The following is a 23,696-nucleotide window of genomic DNA, read 5'->3' on the forward strand; positions in this document are numbered from 1 at the left end:
TGTCCGTCCTCCCCAGACCTCTCTGGTTGTGGCATTGAAGGTCCCACATCCTAAAACACCCTCAGTCCCAGGCAAGCTTGGATGGCTAGTCACTCTAGCAGATGTGAGCCTGTGCGATCAAGGGTGCGATCTCTGTAAGAAGACAATATAAACTGCAAATATAAAACTAGTGCTATGGAAGGGATGTGTGAGCTAGGGGCTCAGCTGAAAACTCAGCAGCTTCACAGTCATCTTCTGCCGTGGGAAGAGCTTCAGCTGTTTTTGAACCCGGCTCTGCGCCTCACTGGCTGTGTGAGCCACGGCAAGTGACTTACCCTCTCTGTGCTTTAACTTCTCCCTTTCTACAGCAGGGACAGGCATACCAGGAGAGGCTGTGCTGGTCACATGAGATGATAGAGTGATAGTGACAGGCTGGGCGGGCCCCTTCTCTATCCCTCTCCAGTGCAAGTCTGTTGATTGAATGGATGGAGGGGAGAGAAGCCACTTGGTGAGGGGATGGGCCAGGACACGGAGTGGGCTCTTCTCGCCCCACTGACAGGGCACTTGCCCAGGAGATTCTGGCCCTGCTTCCAGGCACTGGGGGCCTGCAGAAGGCGGCAGTCCTCATCCGGAGACACGAAGCTGCAGCATGTCTGTGCAATTTAAAGTGCACGTTCGGGCCCAGGGGGCTCATGAGGAGTGAGGATGAGTATGAAACTGCCAAGCTCTCTGGGACCCGATGCACCTTCCCGGGCCCCAATCCCGAGCTCTCAGACGGAAGGGCTGGAGTGGCTGCTTCTCCCAGGTGCTGAGAGGACTGGTGGTGAAGCCTCAGGAGAGCGGGCCTAGCTGGGGGGGGGCCGCAGGGCGGGCAGGAGGGGAGCCCCCAGAGGCAGCCCACAGCCCCCACCCTCTGCTCTTCCCCAACACACACCGCACACCCTCCTCTGGGTCTTTAGATCTCACCCGCAGCCCCGGGGACAATCCCCGGGACCCACACGCCTGGCCTGGCTCTCCTGCCTCCTCTGGGGAGGGAGCCGGGAAGGCTGGGCTCCGAGCGCCCCCCTCCTGGCGGCCAGGAAGCTCTGAGAGGGGCCTCCTGCGCCGGGGCGTGGGGACTGAGAGCCAGTTTTCCGCGGCTCCTCAGGCCCCGCAGCGCGCGTCTGTCCCCCAGGAGGCCGGCGGGCTCGGACCGAGCGCAGTCTTCGTCCCCCCACCCCCACCCCCGGCCCCCCTCCCCGCCGCTGCGGCCCCTCGCTAATCGGCCTCCCAGCCGATCACCCGCGCAGCACCCCCGCCCATCCCGCCCGCACCTCTGCTCGTCGCGGGGACACGCGGGGCGCTCGGTGCTGCCGCGGGGACATGCGGGCCGCCCTGGCCCTGGCGCTGCTGCGCCTCTGCCTCGGTGAGCGGGCGGGGTGGGGCCGGGCCGGGGCGGGGAGGGGTGGGGGCGACCCTGCTGCCCGCCTCCAGGACCCTGGGGGGAGGGGTGTTAGGCGGCTGCTCTGCGGGGCGGGGGTGGGGGGTGGAGAGGGGGCAGAGGGCGCCAGGCCCCTTCTGGCTCGGGCTTCCATGGCCCATTGGGGGGTTTTATTTGGCCGCTGCTTGAATTCGAAGCGCCCCAGAGAATGTGTCCCTGACAAGCAGACAGGGGGTGGGGCGAAGAGACCCCCCCAGCGGGTCCCACGGTGCCAGGGGTGGGCCAGACCCCGAGAGCTGGGCGAAGGTGCCCCTCACGCCTGGGAGCCACCTGCTCTGTGTTTTCTTCCCAGCTAAGGTCAACTTCGCCCCCCACTTCTTCGACAACGGAAACCTGGGCCTGTTCAGCCTCCCGGAGGACACCCCTGTCGGTGAGGAGCCCCAGGCCACGGGGCCTCAGGAGGGGTGGCTCTCCTTCCCCGGACATGGCACCCACCAGGAGCCAGTCCTCCAAGCCTGTGGGGACAGGTGCCAGCTGCCCGGCTCCGGTGCTGATTGTGCCCTGAGTTCCCAGGGCTCTTGCTGAGCTCAAGGCTGCCCTGGGGGCCAGAGCCGGGGTCCGGGAGAAGACGGGCACAGACAGACTGGCCCCGGAGGCACTGCTGGGCCCAGCTGTCCAGGGCCCACTGGCGTGACCTTGAGCACCTGTGCTGACTCCCAGATCTTTAGGTCGCAGATCTTTAGGCTTTAAAATGGACCAAGAACACCCACCTGCCTGGGCTACACAGAGAGGAGAGGAGGAGGGAGCCCGGCAGGTCCTCCCTCCATCTGGGCTGGGAAGCCTGAGCAAAAGGACAGCAGAGTGCAAGCCGCCTGCTCGCAGGCCCCGAGGAGCTGACCTGGGCCTGGGGGCTCCGCTGCTGAGAGCCACTCCTCCTGCCTGAATGGTGCACCACCCCCACCCACCCCCAGTCTGGGTTCTTGTCTCAAGAGCGAGGCAAGGGGCCTGCCCGGAGCCCCTCAGCCATCTAGATAGTAGAATGGCTGGTGCTCCACCTTCTTCCTCACATCACAGTGGGAAGCAGCCACGGGGAGGCCGCAGCCCTGCGCCCAGGCTGGGCCTTTGCTCTGAATCGCATATTCACTGTGTAAACGGGGATCCTTGTTCTGAGCTGCTGCCACTGTTAAGAAAAGTTGGGCTCTAGATTCCAGGCCTCCTGTGTCGCCTTCCAGGCTCTCACGTGTACACGCTGAATGGGACAGACCCTGAGGGTGAGCCTGTCTCCTACCACATCAGCTTTGACCCCAGCACTAGAAGCGTCTTTTCTGTTGACCCCAATTTTGGAAACATCACCCTGATCGAAGAGCTGGACCGAGAGGTACGGGAGGTGTGAGGGTGCAGCCTGTTGGCATGGAGACCAGCATCTGTGGGTGAAAGGCCCCCCGAGATGGTCCTTGGAGAGGTCCTATAAGCCACAAAAACTCGGGCTGACCAGGGCTGGTTGCATGGTCTAGGGGTGGGTCTGAGTTTGGTAGAACTCTACCCTCTGCACCCTCGAACCTGCAGTGACAGGGCAGGGCCTCCACACCAGCTAGTGGGCCTGGCTGTCCACAGAACAGGACCTGTCCGTGGGCTCCTGCCAGCTCGGGTCTGATGCAGCCACCACCAGCCCTGGGCCAAGGAGAGAGAGGAAATCTCAACACCCTTCCCCCCTGAAGTCCCACTGAGTCTTGGGGAGTGTGAGACACCACAGACCTGGCCCTCTGCAGCCTGTGGGCTCGGGAGAGGCTCGGGGGAGGCCAGTGGAGTGAAAGGAAAGGGAGAAAGGAATAAAACCTTCTTCCTGGGACCCGGCACTGCGTCTCAGCGCTCTAGCTGGGGGACGTTTTCTGCTGGCTCCTCGGCAGTCCCTCTGGGTTAGGAGAACCCGTATGCAGAGCCCTGAAAGAAAGTATGGCCAGAGGCACCCTGCCCTGCTCCAGCCTCTCTCAGGGGAGCAGGGAGGGTCCCCCCAGTCTCGGTCTCTAGGGTGTGTCTCTCCTGGACACTCAGTCCTTGTGCTTCACAGAGGGAGGACGAGATCGAAGCCATCATCAGCATTTCTGACGGCCTGAACCTGGTGAGCAGACACCGGGGCCAGCCCCTGGCAGCCCGCAGCCTGGGCCTGAGCAGTTTCCCCCTCCCACCTCCCTGAGGGGGGACTCCCTGCAGTCCTGCCCCATGTGCCCCCAGGAGTGGCTGTAGGAGAGGCTGCAGGGAGGGAGGCCGGTGGGAAGGGGCAGGGAGGGAGAGAGCCAGGCTCTTCAGTGTCTCCTGGAGTCTTTCCCATCTGCCTCCTCCACCTGTTCTTGGCTCTGCCACCTGTCACCCATGCAGAATTCCTGGGCCCCCGAGCCTGCTTCTCCCTTCCTCCTTCCCCACAGCCACACTGTCCCAGCCCCCACCACGCTGCTTCCCCCAATCGCAGGGACTTCCTGCCTGCAGGCTCCCAGATGCCCCCCTAGATCCCAGGCCTGGCCAGGACCTGCTCAAGAGCACTAGCAGCTGCCCCCACCCCCAGGAGAAAGCCCAAGCTGCAGCCTGGCGTTCAGGGCCTCCCCGTTGGGCACCCTTGGCCTTGTCCCCCCTTCCACATTCTCCCCATCAACATCAGCCACATCTACTGTGTTCTCTGAGCTCACCAGGTCCCTCCTCCTGCATTGGCATGTGGTGTTCCTTCCCTCTCATCCTCTCACCTGACACACTGCTCCCACTCCGCTGCGAGGCGCCCTGCTGCCCACCCCCAGGCTGGTTAGATGCCTCTCTGGGCCCCTGACCACAGCCTCCTGCACTGTGCACCCGGCCCTCAGGAGGCACTGACCTGGGCAAGGTGAGCGTGGTGTCCGGGGTCAGGCCTGCACTCGGGCAGCACCCGGCATGCCACTGCCATCACCGAGTTTATCACCACCTTCTTTTACATGCTGACCTTTGCCCTGCCATCTCATTTTGCAAAATACACACCATCAGAGTGTATCTTCTGCCTCTGGGACGGAACACAGTGCTTGGCACCAAGTAGTTGCTTAATAATAATGTTGCATGAATGAATAAAAGAAGGAAGGAAGAAGGGAGGGGGAATAGAGGGAGGGAGGGAGATGGGTAGAGACATATACCTGGGGCACTAGGGGCCACTGTCCCTTTATCACCCAGAAGGCCTCACTGCCCCAATTCCTGTCCCATTTGCCCCTCCCTAGGTGTCAGAGAAAGTCGTGATCCTGGTGACTGATGTCAATGACGAGGCACCCAGGTTTCTCCAGGAGCCGTACACGGTCCAGATTCCTGAGGTGAACTTGGGCCCAAGGCAGGGCCCATGCATTCCTGCGCCAGACCCTGCCTGCCCTTTGGGGCTGCCGTGGCCTGGCCCAGGGGCCCTGGCACTGAGTCAGGGGCCTCCCATCACTCACTGCCTCTGGGGCCTCCCTCGCACTCCCCCCGCCCCCACTGCCATTCCTCACACATGCATTCCCCACAAAGGATTGTTCGCTTACCATTTTCCAAATCATAATGTATGTTTATTGTGGAAATGTGAAATATGTAGAAAAGTAAAGAGAAAAAAGTTTCCATTAACACTAGCCAGAAAATAGACACAATGCATTTGTTTTGGTGGGCTAAGAAAAAATGAACTGTAAGTTTCATCGAATCTGAATAAATATTCACTTATGGGATGTTCCAGATGACTTCTCAACCATTCCTACTGGCAAGGTGGCAAGGCATTTCCTTAGACTTTGTTCTTACACGTTTTTACAAAATTCAGAATCAGTTTTTGATCATTCTACATTTAGATATTTTTATCTTTAGAAAGTTTTGTTAGATAATACAAAATTGCTATTCCCACTCTTAAAAAAAAAGAAAAAGTTTCCAGACCAACCCAAACCTCTCCAGGTTGAGACTGCATTGTTAAATTTCAGTGTATTTCTTTCCAGCTGTTTTTGTGATTATTGGATTTATTTTCTGTGTGTTTTAGGTAATTGGGACTACACTAAGCATGCTTTCTGTATACTTTTTTTCCATTTAATTCATAAGCATTCCCCCCCCCCCTTACTTTTAAAGTTTGCATAATTACCATTTTACTAGTGTCTGTTAAGTGAACATTGCACCATTTATGGAACTGTTCCTTTATGTTTAGACTAGAGGCCTGGTGCACGAAATTCGTGCACTGGGGGGGAGGGCGGTCAGTTTGGCCTGCGCCCTCTTGCAATCCGGGAGCCCTCGGGGGATGTCCAACTGCCCTGGAGGTGGGAGAGGCTCCCGCCACCGCCCGGTTTCTGGTGCACTGACCACCAGGGGGCAGCTTCTGCATTGAGCGTCTGCCCCCTGGTGGTCAGTGGGCATCACAGTGACTGGTCATTCTGCCATTCGGTCTATTTGCATATTAGCCTTTTATTATATAGGATATTTAAGATACTTTAAATTTTTGCTGTAAGAAACATCAAATTCTGAACATAACAGTTCTTTTTCTCTAATTAGAATTATTTCCTAAAGATACAGACCAAGATTTGGAATTGTTAGGTTGGAGAGTGAATGCCTGAGGGTTGTTGCTTCTCCAGGGTGCTTTCCTGATGGGGGTGATGTGGGTGAGGTGTCTCCCTAGCCCTGCCACACTCAGATTTTCACATATTTAAGTGTTCGCTTCACTGGGAGGAAGATATTTTATTTTGGTTTTCGATTGTATGGATTTATTCCTGGTTGTGTTGACTATGTCCGTGTTTATCAGCCCTTTTCTCAGTTCATATTGGAGTCTTAGTTTTCCTCTTTCTCAGAGGCTGTGCTGGGGGCTGGAGGGGGATCTGCTTGCTCCTCCTTCTCTCCGCCCCCCACCCCCCCTGATGTGCCGCTGCCCAGGGCTCCTGGGTTCATCACCCCCTTCCCACCTCTTCTTAGCCCTTCACTCTCCTGACCCACTTTTCCATGACCCTCCGCACCCCAGCTCCCTGGCATCCTGCCCCTGTCCCAGGCCTAACCCCTGTGGCACCCCTCAGGACACACCTGCTGGGAGCAGTATCTTTGAGGTCCGTGCTGTGGACGAGGACATGGGCTCTGGAGGAAGTGTCACCTACTCCCTGCAGGTGAGCAGGGCACATGCATGTATGTACCAGGGGCTGGGCTGGCGGGAACCAATGGCTGACCCTCCATCACCAGGCCTTAGGTCAGTGCCTCTACTAGTCCCCAAATTGTCAGAAATGATACATCAGATCCTATGGATTCAGTAAACGCAGAGGGAGAACAGACAGGTGAGCACATGAGGGGCTGGGCGGAGGCTGTCTGCCCCGACTCCCCCCTCCCACCTTACTCTGAGTTGGTTGATCTCCAGGACTCGTCGTTCTCCCCCAAAACCCTTCCCCAGGAGAAGCCTGGGCACTTAATACCCCCTCACCCTGCCCCCCCGGGAGAAAGGGCAGAGGGCAGCTCTCGGCTGTGAACCCCAACCTGTCCGTCCGTCCATCCATCCATCCATCTCTCTACGTTGACTCACTTTCAATTTTCCAGGCAACACAGCTTGGTGGTTAAACACAGGTTAGAGGAAATCTCTTGGGATCAGCAGGTGCTGGAGAAATCTAACCACTTCCCACTCGCGGGTCTTCCAACATCCCCGATGTTCCCAGCTCACCCCTCGCGTGTGAGGTGGGGAGATGGAAGCACCCTCACTGGCTGCTGCTTTATCCTCATAAAGTCCCACAACAGCTCCTGACACGGAGGCCCCTCTCTCAGATGGGATCCTCGCCCACTCCAGGCGCTGCCTGGGACTGGCCCACACGCTCAGCTGGTCGGGTTTGAAGATCCCACCTCTCTAGGGGGGGCTCTGTGCTGACACCCCACCTGCTGGGACCTGCAGGCCAGGTGCACCAGAGCTGGACCCAGCTCTTTCCCAGTTGAGCTAAGGCCTCTGGAAGGGACCCTCTTGGTTCTGACTGAGGGAGGACCAGGGGGAACCCAGAGCCCTAACAAGGGGGACCTGGAGGCCAGAAAGGCTGAACTCCAAGCCGAGGCTGGAGTCTCTGGGACCTAGGACAGTGCAGGTCCCCTTCCTGAAGCAGAACCGGCATCCTAGGCCCGCCGGTCCCTCCCCAAGACCAAGTTGACCCTCACCCCTTCAGAACACGCTGGCCACCCAGTTCACTGTGGACCGCCACAGCGGGGTGCTGTACCTCGGAGCAGGGTCCACCCTGGACTACGAGACGGCCCAGGCCCACTTCGTCACGGTGGTTGCCCAGGTACCAGGGAGGAAGGGGGGCATGCAGCCCTTCCCCAGCCTTTGCCAGGGAAGCTGCACTCGATGGCAGCGGGGTTCATCCTGCAGCAGACAGGGCAATTTGGAGAGCAGGTGACTGGGTTGGGATGGGGGCCGGGCGTAGCTGCAATGTCTGTTGAGTGGACTCCACGCAGACATGGACGTATGCTCCAGGGCTGCTGGAGGCTGTGGGCTGTAGTGCTGTCCCCTCTAGGGGACAGACATGCCAGGTCCCCTCCATAGGCCTGGAGACTCACATCCCAGCACAACCTCAGCCCTGGCCTTTGCTCACCCCCCAGGCCTGCACCCCCCTCCAGGTCCGCACAAACCCCAGGCCCACTCAACTCCCAGGCCCTCACACCTTCCAGGCTCACCCCCCTGGCCATTCACCCCCTAGGCCGGCACACCCTCCAGGCCTGCTTCCCCCCCTCCCAGGCCTGCACCCCCTCAGGCGTTCTCACCCCCCAGGCTGACCCCCCCCAGGCCCACTCACCCCCCAGGCTCATTCCCCCAGGCTCACCTCCCAGGCTCACCTCCCAGGCCCACTCACCCCGCCATGCCACAGCCCCGCCCCCCCCCCAGGCCTGCTCACCCCCCAGTCTCATCCCCCGAGGCCCACTCACCTCCTAGGCCTGCTCACCTCCAAGCCCTCATATCCCCCAGGCCCACTTACCCACCAGGCCACACACCTCCCAGGTGCACTCACCCCCGCCCACCCAGGCTCAGCCCCAGGCCTGCTCACCTGGCCTTCCTCTGTGTGACCAGTTACCTCTTGGGGCCTCGGTGTCCTTGTCAGCCTGTCCCTGAGGCTTCAGTCCTCATGTTCCAATGTGTGGTGTGGGGCCTTCAGCTCCGCAGGTGCTCAGAGCAGCTGCTTTTCCCCAGAGACGACTGGCCTCCCAGGCCCTGCGCTCAGGTCCTCAGGAAGGCCCCCCGCCCGCCTGTGCCGGGGTACGAGAGCAGGCCACTCCGTCAGCTGGGCTCTCCACCCAGCAGGGCCCAGTCAGACTCTAGTGGGTCCAGGAGGGGCTGAGGTTGGTTCCTGGCTGGAGGGGGTGTATGACTCCCTCCTTTGCCACTTGTCCAATGTGACCTCCCTGGAGAGAGAACTCTTTTGAGAGCCAGACACAGCCAGGCCTCAGGCATCGTCTCATCCCCCAGCGCTCTCCGAGAGGGGAACTATCTTGGGGGTGGAGGGTGGGGGCAGGAGCAAACAGCACTCAGAGGGCAGCTCCCCGATGCCACGGAGCCTGTCAGCCCGGAACCCAGCCTCTCTGCTCCCGGTTCCTCCCCAGGACTGCGGCGGGCGGCTGAGGGGTGCAGCTGTGGTGTTCTCAGCCACCACCACGGTCACGGTCAGCGTGGAGGACGTGCAGGATGTGGGCCCTGTGTTTGTGGGCACTCCCTTCCGTGGCTGCGTGTACGAGGACACCATTCCAGTGGGTGACTGCCCCCGCACCCCCCTCCCCCCCCCCCGCCGCTCTGCTCCTGAGGCCCTGGGTCCTGCGGAGGCACTGAGCTCCCCACAGGACTCGCAGGCTCAGGGCAACAGGTGTGTTTGCCTCTGGAAGCCGAAGGGGAGGAAGCAGGGGCTCCTGTGCAGGCACCACGGGGTGCAAGACTGTGCCAGGCATTCTTCCCTCCCTCACACGCAACTCAGACCCGCCCAGAGGTCGGCCCTGCGAGGCCTGCCAGGAGGCTGGGAGGGAGGTGACAGCCTTGGCTGCGTCTCTCCTGCACCTGTGTAGGAGGTGAGGTGCTCCTGTGCCCCCACAGCCCCAGGCCTGGAGCCTGGGCCCCTCAGTTTGCTGCCAAAGCACATGACCCTTGTTGGACATCACACAGGCTCAGCTCCAAGGCCCACCCCAGGCGTCTCCCCACGTGCAGCTCTGACCTCAGTGTTTGGGCTCCTTCTGCCTCTCAGGGGAGGCACCCAAACCCCAGCCTCACAACCGCCCTCCCCAGCCATCACCATCTCTCCCCCCCCCCCCCCCCCCTTGCCCAGCACTGCCTTATCCCTCTGCCTGAAACATGCCCTCGGTCTAAGGCCCTTGCCCCACTCATATCTGGGTTGAGGGGGGAGCCCCCCTCCCTGCTCCCACGCTATGCACCCCATCATGGACATGCCCTCCTTCCAGGGTATGCACCACAGGGTCCCCCAGACCACAGCTCCAGACTTCCAGGGCCGGGCTCGAGGCCTCCTGTGGGATCGAGCTGCATGCCCCATCTTCACTTCCCCAGTTTTGGATGATTCTTGACCTTGTAGAGCAACGGAAACCCTTACTGAGGACCATTCCCATGCCAGGCCCAAGTGAAAATGCCCCCCTCTGGGATGGGCGCTGGCAGGAGGGAGGGAGGGAGGGAGGGGGGGTAGGGAGGAGGGAGGGAGAGGTGCCAGCCTCCTCCCCACTCCTCCCCGCTGGGACTGGCAGGTGTGGGGGCGTCCTCTGTGTTGCTGAGGAGAAAGCACAGAAGGGGTGTCAGGTCAAGGTCAACAGGGCTTGTCTAGCTGTGTGCCCGGGCCACACCCTCAAACAGCACCCCGGGGCCCAGGTAAAAGCCTGATCCTGCCCTTTACTTGGGACCCCTCTGTGCTGGCCGCTCCCACCAGCCTCCTGCCTCCCCTCTGATACCTCCAAAGGCAAAGCATGGGTGAGAAGAGGGGTGAAGCTGGAGGTGGGGACAGGGCTGAGGGCTGAGTGGGGGATGTGAGGAAGGAGGCAAAGTAAGAGACGTGTGGCTGAGAGTCCCTGCAAGGCCAGTGGTCCTGTGAGCTCCCCAGAGAAGAAGGGCCCACGGAGGCCAGAGGCCGGCTCTATTGCTGGGTGAGGCCAGCACCTCCACTGCTTGACGGGGCAACGACTGGGGTGGGGCCCTAGCACCACCCTAGCCTCCAGTCACTGCTCCTGTTCCCAAGGGCTCTGAGGTGCTGACAGTGGTCGCCATGGATGGAGACAGGGGCAAACCCAACCGCCTTCTCTACAGCCTCGTGAATGGTGAGTCGGGGCACCTTTGGGGACGCCACCTCGGCAGCAGCTCTGACCCTGGGCAGCCAGAGCACGTTCCCAGCTCCTGGCTTCCAGTCGCCGCGGGCAGAGCCCACTGCGGAGGGCAGGCCGGCCTCAGTGGGCAGCAGCCCTTGCGCGTGGCCTCGGCCCGCCTGGCATTAGGGCCAGTCGCAGGGAGAGAAGCTTTTGGGTGGGGAACTGAGAACAAAGGGTGGGCAGATTCATGTTCCTTTTGTTCCCAGAAAGGGGCCTGGCCCTGAGCAGTCTGCCTGGGGTCAGCCGGCCGGTAGCATGTGGGTTCTTGACTTCATGCAGGAAAGATTTCACAACACGAGCCCAGGTGACTGTGAGGCAATGTTTATTAAAGCCGGGACGGAAAACAAGAAAGGGTTTCGCATAGAAGCAGCAACAGGAGCGCCCGGCTGGGCCACTAGCTCTCTGGGGAGTCAGAGAAAAGGGGGTCTTGGGGTCAGGTGGAGGGGACTAGCCTGGGAGGAGCTGCCACTGCCCATTGCTCCCCAGGTTGCAAGCCTCGTGGGGTCCCTTAGAGCAGGACTGCTTGGCTGTGGGGAAGGAGAAGGGGCAGCAATGACGGCGGCTCCTGGGGGAGAGCGCTGGGTCCTTTGTCTTGGGGGTTATTTCTCTCGCAGGCGGGAATCTGAGGGGTGGCCTGGGGAGGGTTCCAGCAGAACAGTCACCAGTTTCCAGGTGGGCTCCTCCAGGGCCGTGGTGGCCACCGATGGGTCAGTGCCAGGGCAGGGGTGTCAGGCATCACAGCTGGTCCTGGTGCCGCCCACCTGGTTTTGTGGCTTTTCTGGACCTGGAGCTGAAATACAGCCAAGGTGTCATCTGTGGGACATGTTCTCTGTGGGAGGGGCCTGCTGGGACTGCTCTGCCGGGGGCTCAGCCAGGGCCTCGGCGCCCTGCCCCCCGCCTGGCTGCGGGCCTGCCTCACCCTCACCCTGAGCATACGCTCGACAGAGGGGTGGCGACATTCCTTACACTCTTTCAATGCTGTGTTTTTCTAATACTCTAACAATTTTGGCCTAGAACATATACTTGGATTAATGAGTTAAATGCATGATGACATGGCGTTTTCCTAGTACTAGCCCTGTATATGGATGGGGAAGCTGAGCTCAGAGAGCTAAACAGGCATCCCAAGTTCCCACCAGGTTTGAACCTGAGTCTGTGCTCCTTCTTCAGCGGGGCAGCAGCTGAGCAGGTGGGACAGCTCTGGGGGCCACTGAGCCCTCAGGGGCCGGTCCCAGTGGGCAGCCCTCCGTCGGGTCACCACACCTAAGCCTGAGCCCAGCGGCCACGTCCGCAGCTCTCACTCACCTGCTCCTCCAGCCCCTCCCCAGGATGTATGTGCCCGGACGCACATGCCCCCTCAGGCCCTTCCCAGGCCCACAGGCACGCGACTGCCCACTTCACACCTGCACAACGTGCCATGCTCCCCTCTTTCCTCTCTTCTTGACTCCCTCTCTCTCCCCCCCTCCAGTCTCTTTTCTTTTGTTCTCTCCTCTTTTTCTCCCCTCCCCCTTCTCTCCTACTCTTTATCCCCTCTGAATCTGTCTTTCGATTTCCATTGCACATGCGTGCTCATGCGCACACGCGCAGTGCGCGTACACACATGCAGACACACACGAGTGCACACAAACAGACACGCACATACACACTGTCCCTGAGACAGGCAGAGTGCAAGGCCCTGGGCGCCCAATAGAAGTGAGTTCCAGTCCCCACGGCCCCTGAGACAGCCCCACTCTGTGGAGGAGACTCTGAGCTTGGCCTGAGGAGCACATGGGACCCCGCCTGGCAAGACTCCCGGGCACCGTGCGTGGCCAGCACTGCAGGGGCGTCTCCTCCCACAGGGAGTGACGGTGCCTTTGACATTAACGTGACGTCTGGAGCCATCGTGGTCACCCAGAGCCCTGCCCAGCTCCGGAGAGAGGTGTATGAGCTGCACGTCCAGGTACTGGCCTTCCTTGCTCTCTGGCCCCGGAAGGCACCTGAGACCACCAGCCTGCCTGGGCTGGGAGGGATGCGGAGGAGGAACAGGGAGGCAGAGCCAGCAGCCGGGCCGATGCAGAAGGCCGGCTGGACTGGCAGAAGTGAACCAAGTGCAAACAGGAAGGAGGAGAGTCCACAGAGCATGCGAGGCCCTGGCTGTGAGTGTGGGAGAGGAGAGGAGAGGATGGTGACACCGGGCATGGCCAGCCGGGAGGGGGAGGCCCGACCAGGACAGGCACGAGGAGTTTGCTGCGCAGGGAAAGCCAAGTTGAAACATCCCAACCTGCAGGCAGGTTTAGGATTTAAGGAGCTTGCACAGGAACGGTGGCTGTGAGAGGGAGGGCAGAGATCGCCAGAGGATGGCCTGGGAGGAGCCATGGGTGCAGACACAGCTGAGGGGCACCCCGAGCTCAGAGTGAGGAGGGAGCAAGCGAAGGAGCTGCCAGAGGATGGAGGGGACTGCAGAGCAGGACCTTCAGAGAGGGTGTGGTGGGGGGGGGGGGGGCACAGAGCTTTCCGGAATGGGAGAGTGCGGAGCGCCTCGGCAGTGTGGGGGCAGCGAGTGTCAGGCTGGGATGGTGAGTGGGAGCAGGACATGGAGAGGTGCAGGCGCCGGAGAGAGGAGAGGTAGGAAGTTGCAGGTGGACAGAAGGGTCCCAGGAGGGAAATGTTCGATGGCTAAGACCAGAGCTCATGGAACTAGGGGAAGAGGCTTGAAGGGGCTCACGCGGTGTTTGCCACGCGGTTCACGAGGCGCCTGTGGCCTCAGCCCCGCTTGCAGCCTGTACTAGTATCTACTAGTGCTTCTCCCCTCCCCCAGCAGCTCCCCCTGGCCCAGGGACCCAGGACAGAGCGTGGCAGAGCTGGGGTTCGAACCCTCTGGCTGCAAAGGGGGATTCGTGCAGTGAGGTCGCGAGAACACTGAGGGCAGAGTCCGACACACCTGCTCCTCAGTCGTTGTGACTCCAGGCGCTGCCCCCTCCCCACCCCCACCCCACCTGGTCAGTGGCTTCGTCACAGCACCGTGTGGTGTCTCCTGTGGCCGTTATAATAGAGCAAACATATCAAACTCAAAGGCTAACATGGGCCAAATAAACAAGGTTTAAGTTTATGTGGCCGCAAAAAAAAAGCTTCAATTTTCATAGAACCGTAGGTTTATTTTGACAGAGACAGGCTGAAATACTAGTAAATGAGTAATTGTTAACATAAAATAACAGAACATTTTAATAAAAATTAATATTTTTTCTTGAACATTAACTTGCCAGACACTGAATAAGTGCACAAATTAATAAGCATAACGCAAATAAACCTATTTTTCTTGTTCTCCAAAAGCGAAATATTTCCTGTTGCTCACACCCAACAAGTCAGTCCAAGGCTAATGATGTGACCATCAGCTGCTAAAATATTCGCTGCTAGTGTTAGTGGTGAGAAATAGTGCGCCTTAGCATAAGGCACATAAAGGAAATGAATGCAACACAATTATAGTAATCAGTCATTAGCGAGGGTTGTAGTTTGTTATTAATAATTGTGTATAACAGGATATTGTAAAAATTAAGTTATGAAAATTTTTTAAAAATATATTTTATTGATTTTTTACAGAGAGGAAAGGAGAAGGATAGAGGGTTAGAAACATCGATGAGAGAGAAACATCGATCAGCTGCCTCCTGCACACCCCACACGGGGGATGTGCCCACAACCAAGGTACATGCCCTTGACCGGAATTGAACCTGGGACCCTTCAGTCCCCAGGCCAACACCCTATCCAGTGAGCCAAACCAGTTAGGGCTGAAATTTTTATTAAAATGTTTCTTACATACCGTTATTTTGGCTGGGCTGCAAAAATATTTGTTGTGGGCCGCGTGCAGCTCGCGGGCCACGAGTTTGACATGCTTGGTGTAGATGATCACAAACCTAGAAGCTTTGAAAAACACATACTCCTTGCTCAAAGCTTCTGTGGGTCAGGAGTCCAGGCTCAGCTTAGTGGGTCCTCAACTCCAGGCCTCCTGGGCCGCCATCTAATTGCCAGCCCGGACTTGCTCTCACTGGAGGCTCAGCGAGGAGGGCCCCCTGGGGCTCACATGGCTCTGGGTCGGATTTCCTTCCTTGTGGGTTGATGGGCTCAGAGATTTGCTGCTTTCTAGCTGTTGGCAGAAGTCACCCTTAGTTCCTGAGACACAGGCTTCTCCGTCGTAGCTGCCTGCTGCCCCGAAGCAGCTGGGAGAGTCTGCCAGCAGACGCTGTTATAACCTCTTGTGATCTAGTCACTGAGTGGTATCTCCTCACCCCCGTCACACCCTATCAGCTGGTGAGTCGCTAGCTAAGGAGAGAGTGAGGGATGACCACCGCGAGGTGGGGCCATGCAGCCACCTTGGGGTCAGCCTGTCCCAGCACCAGAACACCTGTCCCCATCCCAGGTGACTGAGGTCAGCGCTGCAGGGAGCCCCGCTGCCCAGGCCACGGTCCCCGTCACCATCAGGCTCGTGGACCTCAACAACCACCCACCTACATTCTATGGAGAGAGTGGACCCCAGACCAGGTTCGAGCTGTCCCTGTCCGAGCACCCGCCCCCGGGGGAGATCCTGCGAGGCCTCAAGGTCACTGTCAAAGACTTGGACCAGGTATGTGGCTCTGCCCTCCACCCTGTCTTCCTGAGAATCGCATGGGGCCAGCGCCCCAAACAGAGTCTGCATCAGCCTTCACTGCTTGTCACAGGGCTTATGGCCACCGTGGGAATGGAACAGGAGAGGGTAACCGAGAGAGCGGTGGGAGAATGGCTAATGAAGACTGATTGGCTAGACATTCATGATCAGTTAAAAAGTTAAAGTCAAACAGAAGCACCGCCTGTCTGCCTGGCTGGGCGGGGTCTGTGAACGTGGCCTGTGGCCTCCTGTGCCAGTGTGGGGTGCGGCCTCGGACCCTTGGGGTACTCACAGCCCTTGACCCTCCAGACAGGTCGCCTCCCCTTCAGGAAGAAGGAAATCTTGCCTCCAAGGCTGAGGGCGGGAGGCTCCCTGGCCCAGGGCTGCTGCGTGTGAGTTCTGTTCTCATTCACCTTCCTTGTTTCCTCTCCAAACCTCCGCCCAGGGCACCAATGCCAAGTTCGCCCTGCGGCTGGTGGGGCTGGAGGACGCCTTCCGTGTGGTCCCGCAGACAGCCCTGAAGGAAGCCCAAGTCACAGTCCTCGCAGAGAACTCAGCCGCCATTGACTTTGAGAAGTTCAGAGTGTTAACCTTCCAGGTATGGGAGGCTCTGCGCCATCCCCACGGAGCAGGCAGCCCTGGGTGCATTTCTGAGGCCCCTGTGGCCCCTGCCCCTCCTCGTCCTACTCTCTCTCTCAGTCCCTCTGCCTGGGCTGCTGACTTGGGAGGGAGAAGAAGGTGACATGAGAGCCTCCTCCTGTGGCCACACAGCTTCTCCGAGTCTCAGGCCTGCACAGAGGGCCAAGGGGAGACTGCAGTGGGATGTGCATGTTACTAGGTGGAGAGCCCCGCTGATGTGGCTCAGTGGATAGAGCATCAGCCTGGGGACTGGAGGATGGTTTGATTCTGGTGGAGAGCACATGCCTGGGTTGCGGGCTCGATCCCCAGTAGGGGGCATGCAGGAGGCAGCCAATCAATGATTCTCTCACACCATTGATATTTTTATCTTTCTATCCCTCTCCCTTCCTCTCTGAAATCAATAAAAATACATTTAAAAAAATAGGTGGAGAAAGAAACACTACTTGTCACAATACATCTTCTTCTCATATACATTTGATATCTGTCATCTATTCTGATAAAACTTTAGCAAAACATAAAACATACTCCTTTGTATTTACAATTATTTAAAACTATAATCATAAACACCTATTATACATAAACACGTAAATAATATATATTAATAAAAATAAAAATACTTTGTTGATATTATTTAAATTATTATAATTACTTATAATTATACATACACATTCAGAGCCGGCATCATTCTTTTTTAAAATATATTTTTATTGATTTCAGAGAGGAAGGAAGAAGGAGAGAGAGATAGAAACATTAATGATGAGTGAGATTCATTGATTGGCTGCCTCCTGCACACCCCACACTGAGGATCAAGTCCACAATTTGGGCATGTGCCCTGACTGGGAATCGAACCATGACCTCCTGGTTCATAAGCCAAGGCTCAACCACTGAGCCATGCCGGCCGGGCGAGCCAGCATCATTCTTAAAAGTGGAATTCTAAAAGCATTCTATGAAGCCAGAAACAAAACATGGATGCCTGCTATAACCACTGTTATTTAATACTATTCCTGGAATAACATTATTCCTGGATAAAGAAGGGAAATAAGAGGTATAAACATTAGAAAGGAAAAGATAATTTTATCATTTTTTAGGTGATATGATTATTTGCTTAGAAAAACATAAGAGGAATTGAAAAATAGTCAGAAACACAGCAAAGCTGTTAACATGATTGGCTACAAAGTTAACACACAAAATTCAATAGTTTTCCTACATACAAAAACTAGCAATGGAAACAATAGAATAAAGGTTTTTCTTTCACAAAAACAACTAGCAGAAAAATTTTCTAGGAATTCCTATAACACGAAATAGGGTACGTCTAAATGACAAAAAAATGCAAAAATTTAACAAACAGATGTAGAAAACCCTGTTAAAAATGCCAATTCTCCTTAATAAAGAATCCAATGCCACCTCAATTAAGTCTTATCTAGAATTTCCTTCAGAGAGGTGGTGAGGGGACTTGACACCATCTGGAGAAATAAATATATAAACACTAGGGGCCCAGTGCACGAATTCGTGCACTTTGAAAGGAACTGTGGGCCTTGGTGGGCACAGGGGCGGGTTTCAGCCCATTCTCCATGGCCCTGCCCAGCCCCAATTGCCCCTCAGGAGCAGGGGGAGGTGGAGAAGCCCTCAGGGGTGATCAGGGCTGGCAGACGCCACTCACACCCACTGATGCTGCCGAGTGATTGGGACCAGTGCTGGGTGCAGGCAGTGGGTGCGAGTGCGAGCTGGGCCGCACCAGCAGCAGGTGCAAGCATTGGGTGGGACCGTGGTGTGTGGGAGCAAAGAATTTTCAGTGACCACTAGAGGCTTGCCCCGATGACAGTGACCAGTGACCCCGCCTTGGTCTGGCGCCCCTGCTCATCTGCTCCACCATCCTGCCTCAGCTGACGCCTGCCATGTTCCGCACTCTGCTGCCTGCTGCTGATGCCCACCATGTTCAGCACATGCCCACCATGTTCCACAAGTGCCCCCTGGTGGTCAGCACATGTCATAGTGACTGGTTGTTCGGTTGTTCCACAGTTCGGTCTCTTTGCATATTAGGGTTTTATATATATAGATAGGTGGGAAAACTCAGAAAGAAAGAATGAGGCAGGAATTTGCTCTAACAAATATTACAACATAAAGCACAATAAATTTTAAAATTGGAACTAAAAAGGGATATGCAAATTAGAGGAACAAAAGAAACTGGCAGAAATACCAGTGGGAACTATAAGAAAGCTGGTGGTGCAAGTTGGTGGAGGAGTGATGGAAGCCTTACAGGTGCCTCCTGCACGTGGTGGCAGGAATAGCGGCCGAGAGTCAGAACTGAGAAGAGGCAGGTGGGCCTGGGCCAGGCTGAGAAGAGGATCAGCACTGACAATCCCTCCCTCCCTCCCCTCCCCAGCTCCTGGCGACTGAGGTGGATACGGCCGAGAAGTTCAGCGCCACCGCGGATGTGGTGGTCCAGCTGCTGGACTCCAACGACAATGCTCCCCAGTTCACCTCTCCCCACTACGTCGCCAGGGTTCCCGAGGACGCCCCAGGGGGCTCCACCGTGGTGGCCGTCAGGGTGGGTTGGGGAATAGTCCCAGGATGGGATCTAGGTGGGACTCCTGGAAGGAGACCTTATGAAGTCCGACAGGCCCAGGCTGCAGCCTGAGTTGCCGTTCTCAAGAGCCTGCCCTTGGACAGGCCTCCGGCCCTCAGGGAGCCTCCAGGTTTCCTTCTTCATGATGGGCTATAGTCCCAGGACTACAAGAGGACATGAGTGTGAGCCCCAAGCTCAGGCACAGGACCCGCCCCCTCCCCTCTCACTGACGAAGAGGGGGAGGGTACACACCTTGCAGATCTATGCCCTTCGGGACCTCACACTGGAGACCCCCTGGGCTCTGGGCAGCCTCTGTCAGTTTCCACCCGAGCCGGGCAAACCTCACCCCCTGCTTTGCCCTTGAAACAACTCAGAGCTGCCAATGTGCCCACACAAAGGGCAGATGCCATGGGGTGCTCTCTCTTCCAGGCTGTGGATCTGGACACAGGCCCCTGGGGGGCAGTCACGTATTCCATCTACGGGCCCGGGGCAGACCTGTACGTAGACCCAACCTCAGGCAGGGCCTTGGGCAGGGCCTGGGAGGCTGAGGGCGGACAGGTCTGTGCCACAGTCAGGAGTGAGTGGGGGAGGACAAGACCTGGTTTCGGAGGTGAGCACACAGCAAGGTTTGGAGGGAAGCAGAGACCTGAGGCAAGGTGTGGAGCCAAAGAGGGGAGGTGCCCTGATGGCCAGGAGCTGAGGCCCTGACCTCAGGAGCCTCCAAGTAACTGACCGGGAAGCTGACAGTGGCAGGAGGGGCATGTCTGCAACTTGGTCCTTCAGTTGGATGTTGGTGGTGGCATAGTGGGTAGACCTGCCTCCCTCAGTGACACTGCAGGGATGGGGAGCCTTAGAGGAGCTGCATGGCCACAGGCACACATGTCCGTGTGTGTGTCCATGTGCCCATGTGTGTGGGCATGTCCTGTGCACACCCTGCCTGTTCTCTGTGCATGGCAGCTTTCAGGTCCACTCCTCCACGGGGGTCATCTGCACGCAGCCCTGGGCCAGCCTGGATGCCGAGGCCACCGCCAGGTACAGCTTCCATGTAAGAGCAGAAGACACAGGGGGCAGGCATGGCCTGGCCAAGGTGACCGTCTTGCTGCTGGATGTCAATGACCACCCCCCCCAGTTTGGACAGAGCATCCAGGAGAAGACGATGGTGCTGGGGACCCCTGTGAGAATCAAGGTGGGCTTCAGGCAGCTCAGTGCCCCTAAAGCCTTGTTTAGCAGCTGCAAGAGACATTGTGGCTAAGAATCTATTTTAAAACTAGAGGCCCAGTGCGTGAAATTCATGCGGGGGGGGGGGGGGGGCGGGGGGTACCTCAGCCCAGCCTGTACCCTCTACAATCCGGGACCCTTCGGGGGATATCCAACTGCCTCTGGCAATCAGGGACCACTGGCTCCTAACCACTCGCCTGCCTATCTGCCTGATCACCCCTAACCCCTCTGCTGCCTGCCTGATAACCCCTAACCACCTCTGCCTGCCTGATTACCCCTAACTGCTCCCCTGCTGGCCTGATCGCCCCTAACTACCTCTGCCTGCCCTGCACCTGGGACCCACCCAGGATTCCCTCCTCCAGCTGGTCTCAGGCACCCGGGACCCGGGCTTCCCTCCCTCTGGCTGGCCACAGGCACCCAGGACCCAGGCCAGCTTCTCCTGGGATGGCTGCAGCCTCAGGTGCCCAGGACCGCGGGGTGGGCTGCTTGTCCCTCTCCTGGGCCGCAGCCTGGCTGGTCCCCATTCCTCTCTCATGAGCTCATTTGTGCCTGGCTGATCCCTATTCCTCTCTCCCCAGTGTTGAGTGTCTGAGCAGTTACAGTGTGATAGTGTGAGGGCGTGATGATGTGAGGGTGTGACGACCATTTGCATATTAGCTCTTTATTATATCGGGTACCATATACTGAGTTCTCGCTCTGGGTGAGGGTTTTTAAAGTACCTGCTAGGTCCCTACCCCCACCTCAACCCGGAAATACCCCCGGGAAACAGATGTTATTGCGGCTCCACCAAAGAAAGGGTGGAGTCTAAAAACAAACAAACAAAGGCTCCTCCAGGGGCTGTGCTGGTGGGGCTGGTCCCACGGCAGGTCTCAAAGCCATGCTTTGCCCCCTGTACAGGCTTCCCCTGAGGAGAAGTGTGGCCTCTGACCCCAAGCCCCGCCTTCAGCTCCCGCCCTCACCGTTCGTCCTCAGACCCGCCACCTTGTATCCCAGCTTTTGTTTTTCAACAGCACCTGCTTCCAATAGCTCTGAGCATGATATGGCAGGCGCAGGTGGGGGCCCTGGCAGGGCACTGGCTCACAGTGGGGCATACACTCAATTTCTCTCCTGGCTCCAGGCCACTCAGTGGGTCAGGACCTGTCCCATCAGCTCAGCAAGCCCCGTGTGACCGGGCAGCTCAGACGGGACACAGCATTGTCCTGGAAGCCCAGCTGCCCCTCTCCCTGTGCTCAGGCCACAGACCTGGATGCAGAGGCGCCCAACAACCTGGTGGACTACTCCATCACGCACGCGGAGCCGGCCAGCGTGTTTGACATTGATGCACGCACGGGAGAAATCCGGCTCAAGAGCTCCATCCGCTCCCTGGACGCCCTGCGCAGCATCACACACAACGGGGACTGCACGTGGGCCCTGGAGGTGCAGGCCAAGGACCGTGGCTCCCCATCCTTCAGCACCATGGCCGTCCTCAGGATTGACATCACAGACGCCGAGGTGGGTGTGAAGCTCGGGTGGGGAAGGCTTTGAGGGCCTCTCAGGCCTTGCTGCAACATGACCCAGGGAGAGACCATCTACAGCTTCTTCCAAAAGACTCAATGCTGAGCCGGCTTCTTTGCCATCAAATACACCGGCTTTGGATCAGGTTGAAGTCCTAGTTTCCAGACTCACTAATGGTGTGACTCTGGACTTTGCCAGGCCTCCACTTCCTTTTCTGTAAAATGGGAATAATGCCTCCTTGTCATGGGTGTTGAAAGCAGAAGTGAAATCATTATGTGTAGTTCTCAGGTCAGTGTCAGAAAAAAGTCATTATTTTAGGCGCTCCTGTCACATTTAGGCAGGTGTGGCCCCCATAATCAAAGGTAAATTATATCCTACTCTCTGGGGAACAGAGTCCAGATAATGAGAAGGTCTAGGTCTGAGAGAGGGTGTTGGCATCATGCTTCCTCTGGGTGCATTTCCTGGTGAGTTGCATGCTTTGTGTGTTGTTCTTTGGGTGCATTTTTCTGGGACGAAACCCACAGTGCTCACCAGACTCTCAAGGGAGACCTGGTGTCAGTGAATTCAAAACCATTGGACTTCCAGGAGCTCGTGACCCCACTCTGTCCTCCAGGGACCAGCCGGGGCCACTGAGTGAGGCGGCTCTCTCTTTCAGACGCTTCCCCGGAGCCCCATCGACGCCTTCCTGATGCAGACCAGAGATGACCCTGCAAAGGCTGTTGGCGTGCTGGCTGGTGCCATGGCCATTACTGTGGCCATCACTGCCCTTGTGTCCACTGCCACCTTCTGGCGCAACAAGAAGTCCAATAAGGTCCTGCCAGTGCGGCGTGTGCTTCGCAGGCGGCCCCGCCCTGCCCCCCGCACTGCCCACATCAAGTGGCTGAAGTGCAATAGGACCAAGGCTGCAGCCAAGTTCGTTCTCAAAGAGGATCCCCCCAGTGAGAACTGCAATGGCAGCCTGGGGAGCCCCCCAACCCCCAGAGCCCCAGTGCCCCCTCCTCTACCCAGGGTGGCACCTGGCCCGGGGGCAGCACCCTGGACTGTGCCCACAGTGTCTGGCTCACTCACCTCTCTGCAACCTCAAGGGTCACCCAAACCCAGCGCCTTGGGAAGCCCCATCCAGTCAGCTCTGGTCTCTGAGCTCAGGCAGCAGTTTGAGAAGCGTAGAGCTGACAAGGTGCACTTTTAGAGTGCGGCCCGGAGCCCCTCTCCCCACCTCCTCTCCCCGCTGCTCCTTAGGGTCACCCAGTTTTGTACGATGGTATAACCCCCATATTCAGGGCTCTGGATAATACCACGGGCAAGGGATTTCCCTGGTTCTGGATGCGATGGGGCAGTACTTCCCATTGCCCTGGCGCTTGGCAGCTGCTCTCCATTCGGCAGAGGCCGGGAATCGACAAGGAGTCGGCTCCCTGTCTCCTACTCACCAGTCCCAGACCCCACAGTCCGTGGTTCTCCTAGGGCCTCTGCATTGTCAGGCGAGGAGCAGGGCCTGGCCACCTGTGACAAGGCCGTCCGGAACCTGATCCTGAAGCTCCAGCTGAGAGCAGGGCAGACACAGGAGGTCCAGTGCTGGCTGAGGGAGAGCAAATGTGTGGGAAAGGGCAGAGATGCACTGGGAGCACAGTCAGCTGACTGCGAGGCCGTGCTGGGGCCACTGGGAAGGTGAGGGAGGGAGGGGCGAAGGTGTTTGGGCAGAGACTGCGGGGCCCTCCTGTGCCCACGGGAACCAGGGACACAGGTGTAAAAAGGGCCTTGCAAGAGGGAGAGTGGGTGCCCAGCCAGGGCTTCCCTGGACCCAGAGTGTTCAAGCCGGAGCCCGAGGGGGTGGGGGGTCCTAGTGGCCGCAGGAAAAGCTTCACGTCCCTCATGAAGGAGCTGCCCCCCAGAAGCCGTGAAGGGAGCAGGCAGGTGTCAGGGCTGAGATCTGGGGAGACCTCGCTTCCAGCCGGCTCTTCTCTTCCCCAGTGTAACCGTCTGGAAGCTCAGCCTCTTCCTCGTTTGTGAAATGAAGACAGTGAGTCCCATGGACCTCACTCAGGTCCAGGGTGAGCATGAAATGAGCAGTGGGGACAGGGCTTCACCAAGTGCAAGCGGCATCCATGGGTTCTCCGCAGGCAGTTCTCGGGGTACAGCTCTTCCAGGAAGTGTCAGGGACCCTTGGCTGCTCTGCCAAGCACCCCAGGAAGAGCTGTGCTGGGCGAGAGTGTTGCCACTGACCCGGCAGCCAGAGCAGGACAGTGGCATTGCCAGATTCCTGCCGCCCATCACCTCCCGGGGCTGCGGCCCAGCCACCACACGGTGCCCCGTGGCAGCACAATCAGTCCAAGCCTCCATCTGCGGCGGTGAGAGGCTGCCGGCTCCAGGTCTCCATGGCGGGAACGAAGAGGCGGTCGGCCCTTTAGAAAGGGGACAGGACTTTGCATGTTGCCCCTCATTAACAACCTCGAGAATCTGCC

General features: G+C 58.0%; 1 protein-coding gene across 1 annotated transcript; it reads left to right on the forward strand.

Annotated features, from left to right (window-relative positions):
- Positions 1-1,341: 1,341 nt before the first annotated feature.
- CDHR1 (cadherin related family member 1) lies at positions 1,342-22,426 on the forward strand. The gene is made up of 17 exons (XM_070402846.1): positions 1,342-1,384; positions 1,752-1,829; positions 2,632-2,777; positions 3,468-3,518; positions 4,630-4,719; positions 6,415-6,501; positions 7,531-7,647; positions 8,960-9,103; positions 10,582-10,660; positions 12,544-12,644; positions 15,096-15,299; positions 15,766-15,918; positions 18,343-18,507; positions 18,955-19,022; positions 19,483-19,711; positions 20,977-21,234; positions 21,893-22,426. The coding sequence occupies exons 1-17, from the start codon at positions 1,342-1,344 to the stop codon at positions 22,424-22,426; spliced, it is 2,547 nt and encodes an 848-aa protein (XP_070258947.1).
- The last annotated feature ends 1,270 nt before the right edge of the window (positions 22,427-23,696 follow it).

This window comes from Myotis yumanensis, unplaced genomic scaffold (genome assembly GCF_028538775.1).
Source record: "Myotis yumanensis isolate MYYU_CA2020_CCGP unplaced genomic scaffold, mMyoYum1.0.hap1 SCAF_37, whole genome shotgun sequence".
Lineage (NCBI taxonomy): Eukaryota > Metazoa > Chordata > Mammalia > Chiroptera > Vespertilionidae > Myotis > Myotis yumanensis.